Source organism: Astatotilapia calliptera, chromosome 9 (assembly GCF_900246225.1).
Source record: "Astatotilapia calliptera chromosome 9, fAstCal1.2, whole genome shotgun sequence".
NCBI lineage: Eukaryota > Metazoa > Chordata > Actinopteri > Cichliformes > Cichlidae > Astatotilapia > Astatotilapia calliptera.
Genome location: NC_039310.1, coordinates 1,225,149 through 1,245,183, shown reverse-complemented (window position 1 = coordinate 1,245,183; position 20,035 = coordinate 1,225,149). Strand labels below are relative to the sequence as shown.

General features: G+C 45.4%; 1 protein-coding gene across 1 annotated transcript in view; it reads left to right on the top strand.

Annotated features, from left to right (window-relative positions):
• LOC113029844 (microtubule-associated protein 4) overlaps nt 1-9,354 on the top strand; it is a 28,133-nt gene extending 18,779 nt beyond the window's left edge. The window contains exons 9-12 of the mRNA XM_026180875.1: nt 576-657; nt 781-893; nt 4,565-4,757; nt 5,086-9,354. Of these exons, the coding sequence (XP_026036660.1) occupies nt 576-657; nt 781-893; nt 4,565-4,757; nt 5,086-5,090 (393 nt within the window). The 3' untranslated portion in view covers nt 5,091-9,354. The remainder of the gene's footprint in view (nt 1-575; nt 658-780; nt 894-4,564; nt 4,758-5,085) is intronic.
• Nucleotides 9,355-20,035: the final 10,681 nt, after the last annotated feature.

Here is a 20,035-nt window from a genome sequence, read left to right as displayed (position 1 = left end):
AATGCTGTAAGAGAGGCACAGTGTAAAGAAGAGAACTGTAAGACGATGTTCGTAACGTAAATGCTGCTCTTGGCTGGAAAATGGAGCTTTGTAGTTGTTGGCATGCTGGCCAAGCTTAGGTACAAGCCCCTCCCCAGAACCTGCTTCACACTCCCGCTCGCTTCCTTAAAGTTGTCTTGTGTTGTCCCGCCCTCCCACTAACCTACTAAACCCTACTCAACCCAACAGGAGCCTCTGCCCTCTGATTGGCTGTCTTGGTTCTGTAAGGACAAAATCACTGAGAGAAATCTGGGGTTTCTGGTTTCCTGCAATGATGCTGTGCCAAGCTCCTCCCTTTAGTCTCTGTCGTGGGTTCAGCACAAACATATTTCACAAAAAAACATTTTTCTACAACACGGACGAAGAAACTAGAAGATGCGGTTTGTTCAGCGTGCTGTTTGTCCTGATGCTGGTAACTCAAAGTATAATCAGGACGTTGGGTTTCTTTTTTCTGATTGGTCCTTTTATTCAACCACAGTCGAGCATTTTTACACGAATCTGTGGATTAAAGAAGGAACATTTGTGACATTCAACAGGTGCAGATTCTCAACAAGAAGGTGGACGTCAGTAAGGTGACGTCAAAGCTGGGCTCCAAGGACAACCTTAAGCACAAGCCTGGTGAGCTAAACCTGTGTGCTCTGAGTTTGCAGTCATAAAACAATAACAATGAATCAATACATCAGCACTACAGGCTGTCTGTGACTGCACGAGCTTGCATCTGCGTACATGTGTGTGTTGCAGGAGGCGGCGATGTGAAGATCGAGTCTCACAAAGTGAACTTTAGGGAAAAGGCTCAGTCCAAAGTGGGCTCCATGGACAATGTGAGCCATTCACCTGGAGGAGGAAACATCAAGGTGAGATCGCGAGCCACAGCCATGCACGCTGTGTTTACGTCCCTCTGAATCCACTGAACTGTTTCTGATCAGTCAACAAACTAAAGAGTGAAAACGATGAGCGCCAGCTGCAGCTGGGGTGACTCGCTTTCATGAATAAAGAAAGTAGCGCTGTAACAACAGTTACAGTTAATATGAAGGACAACTGGTGAGTCAGGGTTTGGTACAACACGACAGAAAAAACAAAGAAACGTTTTTTTAAATTTATGTCCACAAATGGCGATAATGGCCTTTATCCTTACATTACAGCACTAACACACTCTCATCCTCCCAGTACGGACATCCACTGTACAGTGCTCATATTAAACAAAGTAACAAAAGTGCTTCTGGATGTCAGCGACAGGGTACATGACCTCGTCATGGTCATCCCTGACTGGAAGCAGAGAAGCCCCGCCCACCTGCTATTCACTAGTGTTACAACCCAAAGCAGACCTTCAGTACAGAACGCTGCGGCACCAACAGCTCACACATTACTCCAGTTTTGGCTTCTCTTCATTGGTTGTCAGTAAATTTTAGCTTTCATTTTAAAATAGTAGTTTTATCTGTTAGAGCTCTGCACGGTGAGGCTCCCCAGTTTATCTCTGACCTGCTGAGCACTTAGGTCGTCAGGTCAGAGGTCACTGTTGGTCCCACGTACAGGCACCAAAGCTGTGGAGCTCTGTTGTCTTTAGGCTGTACAGACTCCATCGACTCTTTGAAAGAGCAGCTGAAGACATTTCTATACAAACAAGCTTTTAATTAATGTTTTATATTATTATTTATATTTCTGGTTGTATTGTGAAGCACTTTGTGATTTGTATCTGTGAAAAGTGCCATTTAACTTACCGATGAACTGGGTTTGGTTAAAATCACAACCTCCGATTTACCCTCTCAAGGCCCAAAATAAAGAGAATATTTCAATCATGCAACCTGACACACAGTTTTCTGCTGATTTCATCCATATTTAACGGTGAAAAAAAAACGCTCTTGGTATTAAAATGAAGTGACTGCACCCGTGTTTCTAAATCCCTCATGAGACTAACGACACTTATGATAAATGAATAAAATAAGAACAATATAGATTTTTTTAACCTTATGTATGAAAGCTGCAGTTTCACAGCTTTTTGTGCGAGCTGTCCACTGTCAGCAGGGCACAAGATCCAGGCAGATATGAATCCAGAAGTGAGACTTGAGGCAGGAGCATCAGCCCTGGTCTCAAGGCTAACTTTGCTTGTAGCTTGTAGACAACAACTGTTGTGGAGTTTATGTTCTGGGAGCTCGAGTCGACATAAATCAACTTCTCCTCACAGGGTGAAGCAAGGACATTTCAATAAACAGTCACAACTGAATTTAAGTTTAAAAAAGACCGAACCTGCTTCTTCAGGATTGTCTTGGCTTCATTCTCACAGACGTAGGATCATTTCATCAGAAGAATAATCAGAATAAAATAATAATTTATGAAAAAATCCCGTCCTGAAAATCACTGACACGTGACATCAGAACCTTCTAAAACTGCTTTGCATCTGATGTCTCGCAGCATCGCCCTCTAACCCTGACCTCTGTCTGAAGGACACTGTTGTGAATTCAGTTCCTTCCGGTCTGCATGCGTCTGCATGTTAGTATTTAAAAATGTGTTACATCGTGGGATTACTTGTGTATCGGGGCAAAAAATGAAGACTCTGGCTTTTTCCGTTGGTCTTGTTCGGCCTCTGTGTTGGTAATGACATGTAAGGTGGGATGGCCTCACACACCGGCCTCGAACCCTCCTCCCTGCAGCCAGCTTCCTGTCTCCTGAGCTTGCTGTTGTGAAAGCGTCTGGATGCTCCCCCAGCACATTCAGAGACACAGAAAGCAGCCGTGACAGATAAAGGGCCCATTTTTTGGTTTTGGTTTTTTAATAAAAACTGAAAACGTTCAAAATGTTCATGTTACATAAAAGAATGGATATAAATTCACCAGTTCATCAAATGATAATGATGTCACCTGTCCCCTCAGCCTATGGCAGCCTGTCTGTTTCATGGTCACCACATCGTCACATCTTCATCCTCATTCACTAGTTTGCTTGCCCGGTCATCGTGATCTTCGTGATCATTGCTACGAATAGAACAAACATCAAAATAAGAGAGCCTATTTTTAGCACTGATTTGCACAGCTTTGTAAAATGTATCTTTATTTTGGAAGCAATGAAAGGATACAGTTTCCCCTTTTTCCATTCTGCAGAATCCAGATTTATGCAGAACCTGAACCTTTGCAACCGTTGCACAATCCCATGTTTAGTGTCTATTACTGCTCCTTCATTACAATGCACACACACACACACACACACACACACACACACAGTCTCTTAGGCGTCTTGCCTGTGGTCGTTCCGTGGAAGGGAAACTGTTTCCTGGCTCATTTCTCAGTGTGTTCCCAGCTGTTCAGGCATCTTTGGTTCATTCTGACAGGTTTTGATTTTTGCTTTTGGAGAAATTGTTACAGTGACATTAAATTCGTCCAAGATAGAATAATGTTCAATTCAATTCAGTTTTATTATGTAGCTCCAAATCAGCAGTCAGCAACAGTCTGCTCATGGATCCAAACTGGGAGCAGAAGAGGAAAGCTGAGAGCTCGACTTCAAAAACTGTAGGACCCACGACTAAGGCTGCAGTGTGAGAGTGAAATGCTCTGTTGGGTTGACCTTTAACCTTATTATTAAAGAACTTGTGTGTGAGGAGAAGGGTTTTAAAGTGGGTTTAACTGGGAGAAGCTAATGTTGGCACTTTGTAGAGACGTGTCCTTCACATTACATCAGCTTTGTTCGGTGATGAGTTTGACTTTCAGTTATATTTCTATCATTGCATTCATTGGGCATGCTCAGATGTTATTTGTAATATTGTATTCTTAAGTTGTTGTTTTTTGGGTCTTTTGTATTTCCATCTCTTTTCCACTATGAAAGCTCTGAGTTCCCAACCAAAGGGGAAAGGATCCACTTTCCATTACTGATCCAGTAGTTTTACCTCAGAGTGCAGCACTGGGGAACAGGTGGAACAAGGATTTTGCCGAGATCATTCCTAAAGCTGTTTGCACACATTAACTCAGGACACTGCAGTGGAGTCCTCACTGACAGTCTGACCATCAGGGACAATTTCAGGTTCGTAACCTGGTGAATCTTTGGGGAAAGGACGAGCACACTTCTGGTTCCACTCCTGAATTAATTCCCTTTTGGACGCTTCATCTGAAAATAAGTCACCTGCTGGGGAGACCCAGTTCTCATCACCAGCGCTGATCCTTCACTGAAGATGCTAACCTGTACAAGTCTGAGGACTATTTTACAGAATATCCTGGCAAAATCTGTTATTTCCACCTGTTTTTAAGTCGTAAGACAGCAATGTAGGTTAAGTCGTTTTTCTCGCTGAACCTTTCAGAGCTTCCATACCTCACCTCAGTCTGGCTCCACATCCTTCTAGCTGCATTAATCAAATTCTTGTCATCCAAAAATGTCTAAATAAATTACTCATAAACTGCTGTTTGAAGAACTTCATGTTGCTGTTCACAAAAAAGTTATAATAATAATTAAAACTTATAGTTTTACGTCTCAGCCATGATGATGGAGATTTGGAGCCAGGTTGTTCCATCCCCACCAATTGACACATCCTGCTATGTGTTTCTAGGCTGAGGGGGCACAGGAGGCAACAGAAGGGAGTGGGGACCCCCTGAGTGGCAGCCCTGCCCCGGCCCCAGGCTCCGAGCCAGGGCAGGCTGGGGGCCCCGCTGCCCTGAAGAATGGGTTGAAGGACGGGGCTCCCTGTCATAGTGAGGGCCTCCAGGAGCCCCAGGCTCTGGACTCACACATCCCAGAGACAAGTAAGTATGTGTTGGTGTGTTAGTTTGGGTGGGATCCCCACATAGTGAACCAGGAGGAGGCAGGAAAGGTTTGATGTACTTGTCCTGCTGAGCCGAGTGTCTGATTGTTGTGCTGTCTGCAGTCCAAAGCTCCTGATCACATCACCATCTTTTATCTTACAGGCATCTAATTCTGCTGTCCCTCTGCCCTCCTCATTTCAACTCCCCCCCTCAACGTCACCGCCTCCCCCTCTCCCACCTTGTCTTTCCTGTTTTCCTTCTTTGTTCTTGTTCTCTCCCCCTCTCCCTACCTGTCCTCCCCTCCTCCCCCCAAACGTTTCTGCTTTAGATTGAGTCTTTCAAGCTCAACTTCCGCGAGAATGCTCGCTCTCGCACGGACCACGGCGCTGACATCGTCACCTGGCTAGCCCCACAGGACAACAACAGTAACAGACCCCACCCACACGGCTCCTCTTATTCCCTACATACCAGCTACCACCAACAACAACAGCAACCGACAACTCGTAGTGTCTCCCTCATCGAGTCGCTGGCTTCGGTCGGCTGCGTCAGCTCCCCCTTCGCCCCCTCCTCGCTGCAGCTCCAGGTGGAGGTCCAGGGGGTCGACCGCAGCAGCTCCTTAAAGGGATCGTGACCGTTGTGACCCCTCTCAATATCTCTAACCTGCTATTGCTACATTTTGACCCATCGAGTAGTTCCATCATGCTTTTCCTCTCACACTGATTGTGCGCCGTCACCCTCGCCCTGCTAGATTTGGCTGAGTGACTGTGTAGACTGTGCCTGGTGAGAGGCGAAGGGGAAACGAGGGCACAGTAAGGTTTTCTCACATTCTGGGTTTTTGCTTGGATCCTCTTCACCCCACAGCCTTGTGGCAGACTGTGCTCTCCATCACCCTCCCCCAGTAGCATCCGCACCCACAGCAGCGTCAGCAGCAAGTCACTTCACTCATCTACTAAACAGCATGGAAACCCTGGCTTCTCTTTCCTTTGTGACTCTAGGGGCTGTTTGTTACCTGCATCCACTTACTCTCTGCTTCAGTGACATCATAGTAACTCATCTCACCGTCTCCTCCTCTCTCTTCAGCAACACTTACCATAAACGCGCTGACAAACAAAATAAAGCTAGACAACATGTAGGCTGTTTAACTCTTTATTCTCTGTGTTTGTGATGATGTGTTTGAGTGACACAAATCGTGTAAAAATGAGCTTCGGTGTTCTGCTCATCTTATTTCTTGCGTCTTTCTTTTTTTCCTTTCCTCCTCCTTCATTGATTTTTAAAACAAAGTTGTATTTATTTATAGTGTCTTCCTGCATAAGCAATACAACGGGCGGTCGTTTTTTTTTTTGTCTGATCAGAAAATCTTGGAAACACGCACAGGTTTTTCTAAACCAAGACACACAGTGACGAAAGAGATTCAGAGGGAGAGAGGACGTTGAAAAAGCAGGCGTGGCTAGAAGCGTGAAAAGGGTTGTTTTTTTATTAATGGCAAAATAGCAGGAAGCCTGTAACCTGAACGTTTCTGAAACGTAATAGAGGAAGTTGAAGTTCAGTCTGCAGCCCAAATGTGGATGAGGAAATATGAAATATGTCTGAAGTCGAAGGAGCTGTGTGTATCGTATGTGCCTCCTGTCATTTTGAAGTACAGCGAATGAGGCTGACCCAGGCTCTGACCTAAAACTGCTCAGAGGGAGTGAAAAGAAATGCCAGGAGAAATCTGGTGCTGCTGTTAAAAGGAAATCCTGTAAGTGACCCTTTCCTGATAGTGCTTCTTGTCCCATTCAGGTGTGTGAGGATCATGGTAGCATGTTATTTGGCTAAAGCTTCAGCTGACACTCCTGTGTCCTGTTGGAACAGCAGCAGGGACGATGTGGCTTTATCCTCTTCTATTGTAGCAATGTAATCAAATGTTGCCTTTGTAATGCATGGCCAGATAATATGACTCTAGGTTAAAGGCTGATGTCCATTATGAAAGTGTTGTGGTTTGGTCAATTAGTGTCGAGATTAGCTGATTTATGTTTTAAAGGAAACAGAGAGGAAGAACCAGTTTGTAATCTTTGTTTCCCCTTTTTAAAATCATGATTGAATTTCACAGCTGACCACAGATTTGTATGCACCAACTCCGTGGCTCAAACACACACACAGGTCAGCCACTGTCAGGATTTAAAGAGGGTTTCTTTTGTTTGTTTGTTTGCTCTTTTGGCTTTGTCAAACTGATTCTGTCAGCAGTCATTAAAGTAATATAACAAGGGCTGGGTATCATCTGAAACTGATACCATACATCTAACTGACTGGCAAATGAAAATATGATAGATCAAAACATTATCTCATAAAGTTAGGATGGGGAACGTGTTAGCAAACATAGCATGCCCTTTTCAGTCCATGTAATACGTCTTAGCTTAATAAAAGAACAGCATTTTCTTTTTATCTTCGACTCAACCAACTCTTTAGCTGCTACATGCTACAGTTAATGGCTAGCTTTTTTCACCACTCAGCTGCTAACTGTACTTGCCTCCCATCTGGTGCTTTTTTTAAAACTGCAAACAGCTGTCTGCTGTTATGTCTGAAAACAGGGTTCATGACAATGAAGTAAAACAGCAAAGTTCCAAATTATAAAACCAAAACAATGCGTTGAAAGAAGCTAACAAGCTTCTGGTAGCTAGCAGTAGCTACCATGTTTGAAAATGTTACCTCACTAGCATGAGAGGTTTGTTTGTAATTTTCTGTTGATATCACAATAAGAAATAGTGCTGTTAATCCTTTTGGCCACAATAATCTAAGCTAACATTGTGATGCCGCGAGGTGAAACTCATCGTGTAACTGCCAAAATGTTTGAGGTATACCCGACAGTTTTCTGAAGAACAGTACTTACGTTTGAACTACTCACACAGTTGTTTCCAGTCTGTGTTTGCAAAGTCATTGTTTTTGTCAAATGTAGCAAAATTCCCAAAAAGCAAAATGCAAATTCAGCTTCATTAGGCTCTTCCTAGCAATAGCATCCAACTACAGAAACACAGAGGTTTTCAGTGCAAGCTGACACTAAAATCAGTGATTTGTAGAAAAGCTCTGATGACATTCTTTAGCACCTTAAAGCTTGAGTGTATCAGCGAGGGTTGACTGTTATGGAGTGGAAATAATGAGGAATAACTGATCCTTCATTCTGAGTGAGCTTTTGCAGTAGTGTGAATGCCCATGCCCTCTCTCTTCTTCTTCAGCTGTTAATTGATTTAGTCATCGGTAATTTTTAACAGAAGTACAGGGACGGGAAGTCAACCAATGTCTTTGGAATTGTCTTTGGGAATATTTCACATGCAGATGGTGGCGCGTTAATAAAAGCTGTCATCAAGCAGTTGAATTGCTTTGTTTGCGCCGCAGCAGCTGTCTTCTAGCAAAAAGCTTCCTTGTGCCTGTCCCAACTTCTTCTAGCTTTGCTTTTCTCCCAGAGTTTCTACTTACCAGTACACGGGTGTACAGATGTGCTCTGTAGTCCTCTTCATGGCCCCTAAAATATAAGAAGTAAGCAAAGTAGATACCAAGCAGGGTTGGTTGGTGGGGAGTTTTCCAAGTACCCTTAAGGAAGCATCATAACTATTATGGCTGTTTTTAAGAACTGCAAAAATAAAAAGGTCTACCTGTTTTTATTGAAAGGGGCCACCGAAGTAAAGAATGTCTTTTGAGATATAAGTGCAGTAAAGACACAACGTATGCACTCCTGTAGCTCTGTGGGGGGCGTGCTCATCTGATTGGAGGGTGTAAAATATCAAATTTGTCACAGCCACTTTTACAGACTGCATCTCGCCCAGAATTGAGACTCCCAGTGCAGCACTTCTTCAAGTCTTTCAAATATTATAGCAGATGATTTTATTTTGAGTTGTCGCAGCAGCTCGATTTAGAAACATTGACGTATATATGCTTAATTATTTAATTAACTGCAGCCTTTTTAACAAAATGTATAGTGCACGCACATGTATGTCTGCACACTATGAAATTATGCTTGCAAGCCCAGTCCTAAGAGGTGAGAAACGTTTCTGTAAGCATACAGTGACCTCTGCAGGTTCATATAATAAAAGAATAAAGCTAAATGGGAATGAAGCTAATGCACCTGAATCACATGCCACTGCATAACAGTGGGCACAGAGGTCCACATACAGGCCTGTCATTTGGACATTCTGCATATCAAAGCCTATTAGCCGCTCTGTTACGGCACTCAGAGGGCAGAGACCCTAAAACGTTCTTATTTGAGGCTGAGAAAATGAACCGTAGCTAACATTTTGGCTTATTTAATAAAAGCTCCTCTGAAATCTGTCCAAGGAGCCTCGTAGTACTTCATCGAACGCTGCCACACTCACATCTGACATGCAAGTGTAACACTAGCTAACGAACACCTACTGTACCTGCAGAGCATGCTGAAAAACTATGGGATGTGTTAGGTAGACTTACTCTGTCATTTGAAGAACCTCCTTGTTTTTGTTTTGTTTTTTGCGTGTGTGTGTTTGTTTTTCATAATTTGAATTTTATTTTTCGGTTTGGAAAAAAATGTATTGTGATTACTTGTTAATTAGTGATGTGATAATTAAACAAATAAATTGGACTAAAACTCACATTTGATTTGATGTGTTTTGTGTGTATTTCATTCCTCTCAAGCAGGTACGCCAAAATTAAAACAACAGAATATGCAGAAAGTTTAAAACATGAGACACATCCAGACCATTAAAGTAAAAGTATGTTGCTAGTGTGAATTGTAGGCTTTGTGTGAAATGCTAAACGAAACAACAGCTCACAGTGGACCTTGTTGTGTGGTTGTACCAGGACAGGTAAGCAGACAGCTTATTCTAGTAAAGTAATGAAGATCAATCTGTCACTGGATGGGAAAAGCCAGATCGACGTGAGCAATGTGTTCAAGGGGTTAAAGCCACGATGAGAGACGCCTGCTTATCCACACTGGAGAGAAGCCACACTGATGTCAGCGATGTGGGAAAAGTTTCAAACACACAAAGTGTTCCTGCCTGTCCCCACAGGACAGAAGCCATACCAGCACTTCCACAGTCCTGTGGAAACAGTCCATTGACTCGAGCGCATAAATCAGACATTTGTAGCGGCCTCCACGACTAAGTATACACATCGCTTTAGGAGAGATCGTTGTTGTCGGTCGAGTTCAAGATTTCAAGATTCAAAGATTCAAAGCGTTTATTGTCATGTGCACAAAGAAAAAACATTTCTCTGTACAATTAAATTCTTTCTCTGCTGTCCACACACTGATACTGGTTACTATGTACAAATAAGATAAAATACAAATAGCATGAATAAATAAAATTGAAGTGTTAAACAGATTTATGTGCAAAGAGGTATGAACTTAACATGCTGGTTTGATATGTGAGATGACCTGATGTGCAAAAATGATTACTGTTAAAATCGGTCAGCTGTTCCAGTGTCTGATGGCAGTGTCTGGATTTCACACGTCTGAACCTTCGTTTTGAGGGCAGAAGTGTGAACAGTGTGTTGAGGGTGTGTGGGGTCTTTGAGGATGGGAATGAGAATCTAGCCTGCCCTGTGGCATGACATGCCTTCAAAATGTTCAATGGCTTCTTGCAACAGTGTGTGTGTTGTTCTGTGTATCAGCATGAGCACTTTTTAGCAAAGCATTCTTCATTGTGTCAGCATGTGTCTGTGTGTGTTTTTGCATCAAGGAACTGATGCAAAAACACACACAGACAGCCTGAAGCGTCTCCTGGAGTCCTGCCCCACTCCCCTCAGTCTGCTGCTGGTCATCGCGTTGTCCACCTTGGGTCTGGTCTCAGTTAGGGCAGTTCTTGTGCCAGCGTCCGTGCCGGCCGCAGGTGATACATGCATCTTGACGATTTGGCTTTTGACCTCAAGTGCCCCTTCTGCCGCCGCCACACCCTTTCCCTCTGTCACTCCACGCTGGTGTGTTACGGTCTTGTACATTGTTAATGCAGCATTATGCAGGACGGTGCTCTGTTTCTCCTCTTTTCTGCCTTTCTTTTCATCCAGGCAGTTTTGGGCATGATGGGCATCACGTCGCAGCTCTGCCAGGCGAGGCTCCTCTTGTCCTCCCACTTATGAGTGTTTCACTTCAGTTATTATAATTCTGATCATTTATCAGTACTGATACATGTGAGACTTCATCAGAATTGTGAACATCACAGCAGAGGCCTTTGTGTGAAAGTAACTGAGAATAAAACACAGAAAAACATGAAGGAGATTTTTATGGCCTGACTTTTCATAGCAGATAACCTTAAAAATATTCTGCAATGTTCTGCATAATTTTAAAAAGTTTACATTTCTTCAGTATTGAACAACAGAAAAAAATACTTTGTCCGAGGTCATTTAAGTGAAAAAAGAAAAGAAAAAGACAGCGGCCGACAGCGCTGTAAACAACGGTAGACTGGTGGGTAATAAGCGAATGAATAATGCAGAAAACAGAGACGGGAAACTGTTCTTGAAGTACAGAGAGAGAGAGAGCTGTGCAGGAAGTGTGATTTTTATCGTGGTGGAAGCAAAACAGCAAAACTAAGAGGGAATTCATGACGACATTGATCAAATGTGAAGCGTAGTTTGCTGCTTCCTTTGCTGTTGGCTCTGTGAATTTTGGTTGGAGAGAGACAAAACCTGCAGCTCAGAATCAGCGCAAAAAGACGTAAACACAGAACGGACCCGACGCATCAAATTGGTCGCACTCTAGAGCCCTGCACGACTGTTACGTCCCCTGGCTAGTCTAGGGGGTTGAAGGGACGAACATAAAGGTGGATAGTGAAGGAGGAGCCAAGATGGTAACTTTAAAAAGGTTTATTTAATGCTGGTGATGAGATTTGGGTTCAAACTGAGGTATAACTTCAGGGAGAGCCAAGGCCAACACAACAAACAAAACATCCCTGATGTAAAAATAAAAGAAACTTACCTAACTCCAAAGAAAACAATACACAACCTATAACCATAACCTACCTAACAACACATAAACAGGAGAAAACGGGATGTCAAAACAAAAGCCAGCTCTCCCCTACAAGCAGTCTGAACATGAAAACAACAACGCACATACAAATCACAAAGGCATGCAAGCCTGTACCAGTATGGCAACCAAAATGGCCAGAGGGCACAGAGGCACAGCGCCACAGGCCTTAAGTAGTGCTCTGCTGATTAACAATTAGCCGGACTCTGAGCAGCATCCAATCAGGACAGAGGAGGTGGAGCCTAGACAAAACAAAGAGTTAGTAGGGAGAAGAGACATCCTCCTGGGGGATGTAACAACGACCTTTAACTCGGCTGTGCCGACCGTTTTGGAGGATCCAAATCCCATGTTACTCGCTTATAGTGATGTGTTGATCGCGAACAAAACGGCTCTTACGGTGTGTTCACACTGAATGCGATAGAGGCGGCCAGAGCGTCAGGTTTACATGTAAAGTCAATGGAAAAGCGCGATGACACGCAATTGCAGGTCCCGCGAAAATTCGGAAGCAGATTTGCGTCACGAAAACGCTAAAACGCGAATCAGTGTAGAGTGTCTGGTGCGTTTGACTCGCGAAAAAAAACATTCGCGTCTACCGCTCGAGTTGGAAAAATCTGAACTCCAGCGTCCAATCGCGCCACGACAACCAATCAGGAGCCTGGTGACGTGGCTCTGACCTAGGTCAAAGGGGCAGATCCAGCCAAAGCCCATCATACTTCATTCAATATGGAGGGAAGGCTAATCAACGCAGTTGCAAACCACCCGAGCTGTACGACACCAGCTGCTTTCTGTACCGAGACAGGAATATAAAGGACCGAGCTTGGAGGAAGATATGTGAAGAGATCGGGCAACCTGGTAAGTTCATTCATTTCTCTTTTGAAAGTTTTCGCTGACCTGGGGAAGCCGCACAAAAGCTAGCAAGCCACCGCTATTTTCCCACTGATGTACAAATACCGTTCTGCTTTTATGCATGTTGTCATATAGGAATATATTTTGTTTATTAATAAACAGCACACAGTGGTCCCGCTCATCTGTCACTGCTTCGCTTTTTCGCTGATTTTCTATTGCACCATACAGCACTGCATTCTGCAGCCTGATTGACAAATCTGCTCCGTGTCGTGTCTCCTGCGCTTGCCAAATTTATGTTTGGTTTTGATAACCATCACGTCCAATAGAAAAAACAGCACAAAAACACCCATAACTATGAGCCTCATTCGGAAATAGACACGGAAAGGCGCACGAAAGTGGCAGGCAGACGAAGACAAAACGCAGCATAATAATACTTTTATGATTTGTTATCTACAAAGGTTTGCACTTTGAGAATCAATTGTGAGAACTGTGACCAATGTTCATGTGTGTGGGGAAAACAGTGTATAAAGTGCGTGGCCAGGGGCTAGTTATTCTGAGAACCCCTGCTGCAATAAATGAGGGACCACTGTCTACTCTACGATTATTATATTCAACCTGTTAACATTTAATACTGTATTGATAGAACCAACTGATTCTGCAGCAGAGCATCCCCAGTCCCTGAGCTCCTGCTGCTGCACCCACAGGTATGTAATTGTAGCATCAGATGTACAGAAAGCACTGATAGCTTTTTACTCTGTGGGATTGCCTTGTGATCACCTTTACTAAAAAATCTACAACCAATCTGATTATATCCTGTTTTTTTTTTTTGTTTCAATGTTGAAATTAAAATCTAGTAGCAGCCTTCTCATTTCTTTGTGTTTTGTGCTGTTTTACAGGCCCACAGGGGAGGACGGCTCCGAGGCAGATGAGGAACGGGTCCCAGGACGGTCCATCGGTGGTGGAGCTGGCCATCCTGGTGTCCCTGAAGAGGCCACACCAGTCTCCAATGGAGCATTTCCTCCTCAGCCTGGTTCCTACTCTGGAGAGCAGCTGGTCCTTTTTATTCCTGTCTCTCTGTAAATACTTATATTTTATATATTTATGTTTAATGTATTTCTGTGTGAGAATTTTAATATTATTTCAAATAAATTTTTATAATGACTAATGTCTCAGTTCTACTACACAGCAAATGTTGGCACACGACTTGACACATGTAGAATTTATTTCATATTATACTAATGACAAAATATACTAATACAGTGGGATGCAAAAGTTTGGGCAACCTTGTTAATAGACATCATTTTCCTGTATAAATCGTTGGTTGTTACAATAAAAAATGTCAGTTAAATATCATACAGGAGACTCACACAGTGATATTTGAGAAGTGAAAAGAAGTTTACTGGATTTACAGAAAGTGTGCAATAATTGTTTAAACAAAATCAAGCAGGTGCATCAATTTGGGCACCACAAAAAAGAAATGAAATGAATATTTAGTGTATATCAATGTGTGTGTCTCCTATATGATATATGGGGTGCCTTTGTCTGGACGTGCTTCCCATCCAGAGCTGCACAGCACAGAGGGAAGTTCCAGCGCTCCTGGAATCCCTCTGTGATGGACCGCCAGTCTCCAGGTGAAGTCGCAGCCATGGAGTCGTCCACTAGACAGTCCCAGATGGCCGTCGCTGCCTGGGGGGTGATCTGGCTCACCGTGGACACACTGACTCTGTAACTGAATGCTTGGTCGTGAAGGAGTCCCCGGTGGCAAGGAACCTGGACAAAATAGTTCAAAATCAGTATTATGTGTCCTGCAGTTACAAAATACATTAGTCAAATTCCAAAATACTTTTGTGATGTCAGATTTAAATCACAAAACATAAATCTTACATAAAACATTTTGTAATTATAAGGATAATTACATCTCCATCTCCGTACCACAGTTTGCTATCATTAAACACCGACAGCATTCATTGACGGCATACACTGTTCCAAAAAATAGTAATGTCAAAGTATCCATCCATCCATCTTCATCCGCTTTATCCGGGGCCGGGTCGCGGGGGCAGCAGCCTAAGCAAAGAGGCCCAGACCTCCCTCTCCCCAGCCACCTCCTCCAGCTTATCTGGGGGAATACCAAGGCGTTCCCAGGCCAGCCGAGAGATATAATCTCTCCAGCGTGTCCTGGGTCTGCCCCGGGGCCTCCTCCCGGTGGGACATGCCTGGAACACCTCACCCAGGAGGCGCCCAGGGGGCATCCTTGTCAGATGCCCGAACCACCTCAGCTGGCTCCTTTCGATGTGGAGCAGCAGCTGCTCTACTCTGAGCCCCTCCCGGATGGCCGAACTTCTCACCCTATCTCTAAGGGAGAGGCCAGCCACCCTTCGGAGGAAGCTCATTTCTGCCGCTTGTATCCGTGATCTCGTTCTTTCGGTCACTACCCACAGCTCGTGGCCATAGGTGAGGGTAGGGACATAGATCGACCGGTAAATTGAGAGCTTCGCTTTTACACTCAGCTCCCTCTTCACCACGACGGACCGGTGCAGCGTCTGCATTACTGCAGCTGCAGCCCCAATCCGTCTGTCGATCTCCGGCTCCCTTCTCCCATCACTCGCGAACAAGACCCCGAGATACTTGAACTCCTCCACTTGGGGCAGGAACTCATCCCCGACCCGGAGTGGGCACTCCACCCTTTTCCGGCTGAGAACCATGGCCTCAGATTTGGAGGTGCTGATCCTCATTCCCGCTGCTTGACACTCGGCTGCGAACCGTTCCAGTGCGAGCTGGAGGCCCTCACCCGATGAAGCCAACAGAACCACATCATCTGCAAAAATCAGAGATGAGATTCTGAGGCACCCAAGGCGAAAGCCCTCCGCCACTTGGCTGCGCCTAGAAATCCTGTCCATAAAAATTATGAACAGAACCGGAGACAAAGGGCAGCCCTGGCGGAGCCCATCACCCACCGGGAACGAGTCCGACTTATTGCCGGCAATGCGAACCAAGCTCTTGCAACGGTTGTATAGGGATCGAATGGCCCGTAGCAATGGGCCAGACACCCCATATTCCCGCAACACCTCCCACAGGACACCCCGAGGGACACGGTCGAATGCCTTCTCCAAGTCCACAAAACACATGTAGAGTGGTTGGGCAAACTCCCATGCACCCTCAAGTATCCTGGAGAGGATAAAGAGCTGGTCCAGTGTTCCGCGACCAGGACGAAAACCGCATTGTTCCTCCTGTATCCGAGGTTCGATTAACGGACGAACTCTCCTTTCCAGCACCCTGGCATAGACTTTCCCAGGGAGGCTGAGGAGTGTGATCCCCCTGTAGTTGGAACACACCCTCCGGTCCCCTTTCTTAAAGATGGGGACCACCACCCCGGTCTGCCAGTCCACAGGTACTGCCCCTGATCTCCACGCAACATTGCAGAGGCGTGTCAACCAGGACAGCCCTACAACGTCCAGAGCCTTCAGGAACTCGGGGCGGACCTCATCAACACCAGGGGCTCTGCCACCAAGGAGTTGTTTAACTGCCTCAGTGACCTCGCCCCCGGAAATTGGCGGGTCATTCCCCTCATCCCCAGACTCTGCTTCCTCCTCGGAAGACGTGTCAGTGGGATTAAGGAGGTCCTCGAAGTATTCCTTCCACCGCCTGACAATTTTCTCAGTCGACGTCAGCAGCGCTCCGCCAGCACTATACACAGTGCAGGTAGAGCACCGCTTTCCCCTCCTGAGACGCCTGACGGTTTGCCAGAATCTCTTCGAGGCAGTCCGAAAGTCTTTTTCCATGGCCTCTCCAAACTCCTCCCACACCCGAGTTTTTGTTTCAGCCACTGCCCGAGGCGCATTCCGCTTGGCTTGTCGATACCTGTCGGCTGCCTCCGGAGTCCCACAGGCTAACCAAGCCTGATAGGACTCCTTCAGCCTGGTGGCTCCCTTCACCTCTGGTGTCCACCATTTGGTTCGGGGATTACCACCACGGCAGGCACCAACCACCTTGCGGCCGCAGCTCAATGCAGCAGCTTCGGCAATGGAGACGCTGAACATGGTCCATTCGGACTCAATGTCCCCAGTCTCCCTCGGAATGCTGTTGAAGCTCTGCCAGAGGTGTGCGTTGAAGATCTCGCGGACTGGGGCCTCTGCTAGACGTTCCCAGCACACCCTCACTACGCGTTTAGGTGCACCAGGTCTGTCCAGCGTCCTCCCCCGCCACCTGATCCAACTCACCACCAGGTGGTGATCAGTTGACAGCTCAGCCCCTCTCTTTACCCAAGTGTCCAGAACATATGGTCGCAGGTCTGCTGATACGATTACAAAATCGATCATCGACCTACGGCCTAGAGCGTCCTGGTGCCACGTGCACTTATGGACACTCTTATGTTCGAACAGGGTGTTCGTTATGGCCAAACTGTGATTAGCACAGAAGTCCAATAACAAAGCACCGCTCGGGTTCAGATCAGGGAGGCCGTTCCTCCCACTCGGCGCATAAGCGCAGATGACAGTCAGGACCCGTTCCCCGACCCTAAGGCGCAGGGAACAAACCCTCTCGTCCACCGGGAAAAACCCCAACGTACTGGCAGCAAGCCGAGGGGATATTAGGATACCCACCCCAGCCCGCCGCCTCTCACCAGGGGCAACTCCAGACTGAGACAGAGTCCAGCCCCTCTCCAGGAGACTGGTTCCAGAGCCCAAGCCATGCGTAGAGGTGAGCCCGACTATATCTAGCCGGTCACGCACTAACTCAGGCTCCTTCCCCACCAGAGAGGTGACATTCCATGTCCCTATTGCCAGTCTTGGCAGCCGGGGGTCAGTCCGCCAGGGCCTCCACTCCTGGCCGCCACCAGGCACACAATGCACCTGACCCCTATGGCGCCTCCTGCGGGTGGTGGGCCTGCGGGAGGATGGGCCCATGTCTCCTCTTCGGGCTGTGCCCGGCCGGGCCCTATGGACTAAGGCCCGGCCACCAGACGCTCGCCCTCGGGCACCCTCCCCGGGCCTGGCTCCAGGGCGGGGCCCCGGTAACCCTATCCCGGGCAGGGTAAACTGTTCCCTCAGTGTCCTTTTCATAAGGGTCTTATGAATCGCTCTTTGTGTGGTCCCTCACCCAGGGTCAGTTTGCCATGGGAGACCCTACCAGGGGGCAAAAGCCCCCAGACAACATAGCCCCTGGGATCCCTGTGACACACAAACCCCTCCACCACGATAAGGTAGCGATTCAAGGAGGAGTCTGTTCCCATCTTGTTGCAGTATATTAATAACTAACCTCGTATTGTGGATGAATGATTTCAGTTGTTCTCCTGACTGAAGTTTGGCCCGTGTATAGCATCCTGCTATGCGATTGCATTTGTTCATACAGAATCCCTCACGCTAACTTTTATCGAGTGGAAAAAAAGTTGGCGTTCATCCTCCAGCTTCACTGTGCTAATGTTATGCTAACATAGCTGTGTCGCTAGCAATCACGTAGCACAACATTATATACCAGGTAGTCCAACTTCAGTAACCCTGCAAACGCCACTGCTGTTTAATTTCCTGTCTTCATTTATGTTGGAAGTGGTAGCAGAGCTGTACGTTTGAATTAGTTTCAAAAATCTCTCAGTCAGAACATGGTATGAAATGTTTAGGTGGAAACTAGCGAGCTAACTTCCTCCTAACTTCTAACTCCGTTAAATTTAATAAATTCTGTTTTCATGGATGCCTGGATGTTAAACTTAATTGTTACACCTGCTAAAGCAGCAACGCTGATGATTTTATTAAAGATGAAAGAATTTAGACCGTTTTTAACTTTGACTTTGGGACCTGAAGCAGACGGAGTTTTGGACCCAGATTACTCCGCGAAGCTCCTCACTACGGCAGCCGTAATGCTCTGACAATCCATCAAGCAGTGCGGCTTACCAAAGTTGTACTAAAACATTTTTGACAGATTTCTGCAGCCAAAATCGGTTCGAGGTCAGTAAGCACAAACAGAATTCATACATAAGGCACTCTCTCAATTTTTGAGAAAATTAAAGGATTTTAAGTGTGCCTTATAGTGTGGAAAATACGTTATACAGAAGAAAATAATATATCACAATATATATCGTGACCACACATGCTTCAAATTATATTGTGATATGGATTTTAGGCCATATCGCCCAGCCCTAGTGTTGGTGTTATACAAATAGTGTTGCCCATCATGCTGTTTATGTAGTCAGAAAACTTCAGCTCGAGTAATAATACCACAAATCACATGCAAAGGAAATTCAGAGGAAGTTCTTTCAACAGAAACTCCCACATTAGTTAACAAAATCTTACTTTAATCTCTGGATTATAAAAAGATTATTATCCTGTTTATGAATCTTCCAGTGTCTCCTTTGTTTTTGTTAGTGTTCTTCTTCAGCTTATTTCACTGTATATTCTTCATAACTTGCAAAAATGCTCAAGATTTTCTTTGTGCTTTGTAGTGGTGTAAAAAAGGCGCTTGCCTTGACTACACAGTCTTTTTCAAGTCATAAATAAGATGCATTGGCTCCTCTCAGTGAAGTGTGCACTAGTAAAGCAAAGACAATGGATTTCTGTGAATGTGTGCGATCCATCATGGACTCTCAGGCCATAGTTACTACAGTGGCCAGGGACAGTTTATGTGTTGTTTTGCTTTTTACAAACATTACTGATGCTTCACAGTGTTTGCATGAGCTGGAGGTATATATATTGCAGTGAGCCTGTGTCTGTTCCCAGGGCTTTGTTCTATGTTTGTACTGTCTCCTCCTCTGAGATTTGCATTAACTGTGAGAACCATCTATTATCCCAGTTAGACCTGCTAAGCAACAGTACATCTACCTGCACTCTGTGACTTTTGGTACTTTGCTTCGTATATACTTACGTTAAGATTGTTCGCATAAGTACAGTATGTACAATACTGTGGAAAGTTCTGAGCCACAACTCGTATCATTTTATTTATGAGCAAAAAGGGAAATCGGTGCAGCGATTTATTGAAATGTGCAAACATAAATGGAAATGCAGTATATAAGGTCAAAACTACGGAGCCCCGCAGGGGACATGGGAGAAAAAAAAATTAAGACAGACTTTTGCGAGATCTCACAAAACAAACTCTGGATCTCGCTAAACTTTTGCGAGATCTCGCAAAACAAACTCGGGATCTCGCATTCCCGAAGCTCGAAGCTAACGGGAGGTCGAGACCTACTACAGCCGGGAGGAACACCGCGCACATCGTGCCTCGACCTCCCGGTCGGCTTCGAGCCGGCGTCCGAGGAATGCGGCTAAAACTTTTGCGAGATCTCGCAAAAGTTTTGCGAGATCCCAAGTTTGTTTTGCGAGATCTCACAAAACTTTTGCGAGATCTCGCAAAAGTCCGTCTTAATTTTTTTTTCTCCCATGTCCCCTGCGGGGCTCCATACAAAACAGATCTTTACAATTCAAATCAGATTAAAAGTCAGTATTTGATATGAGTAGGGCTGCCATGATTAGTCGATGACTAATTTAAT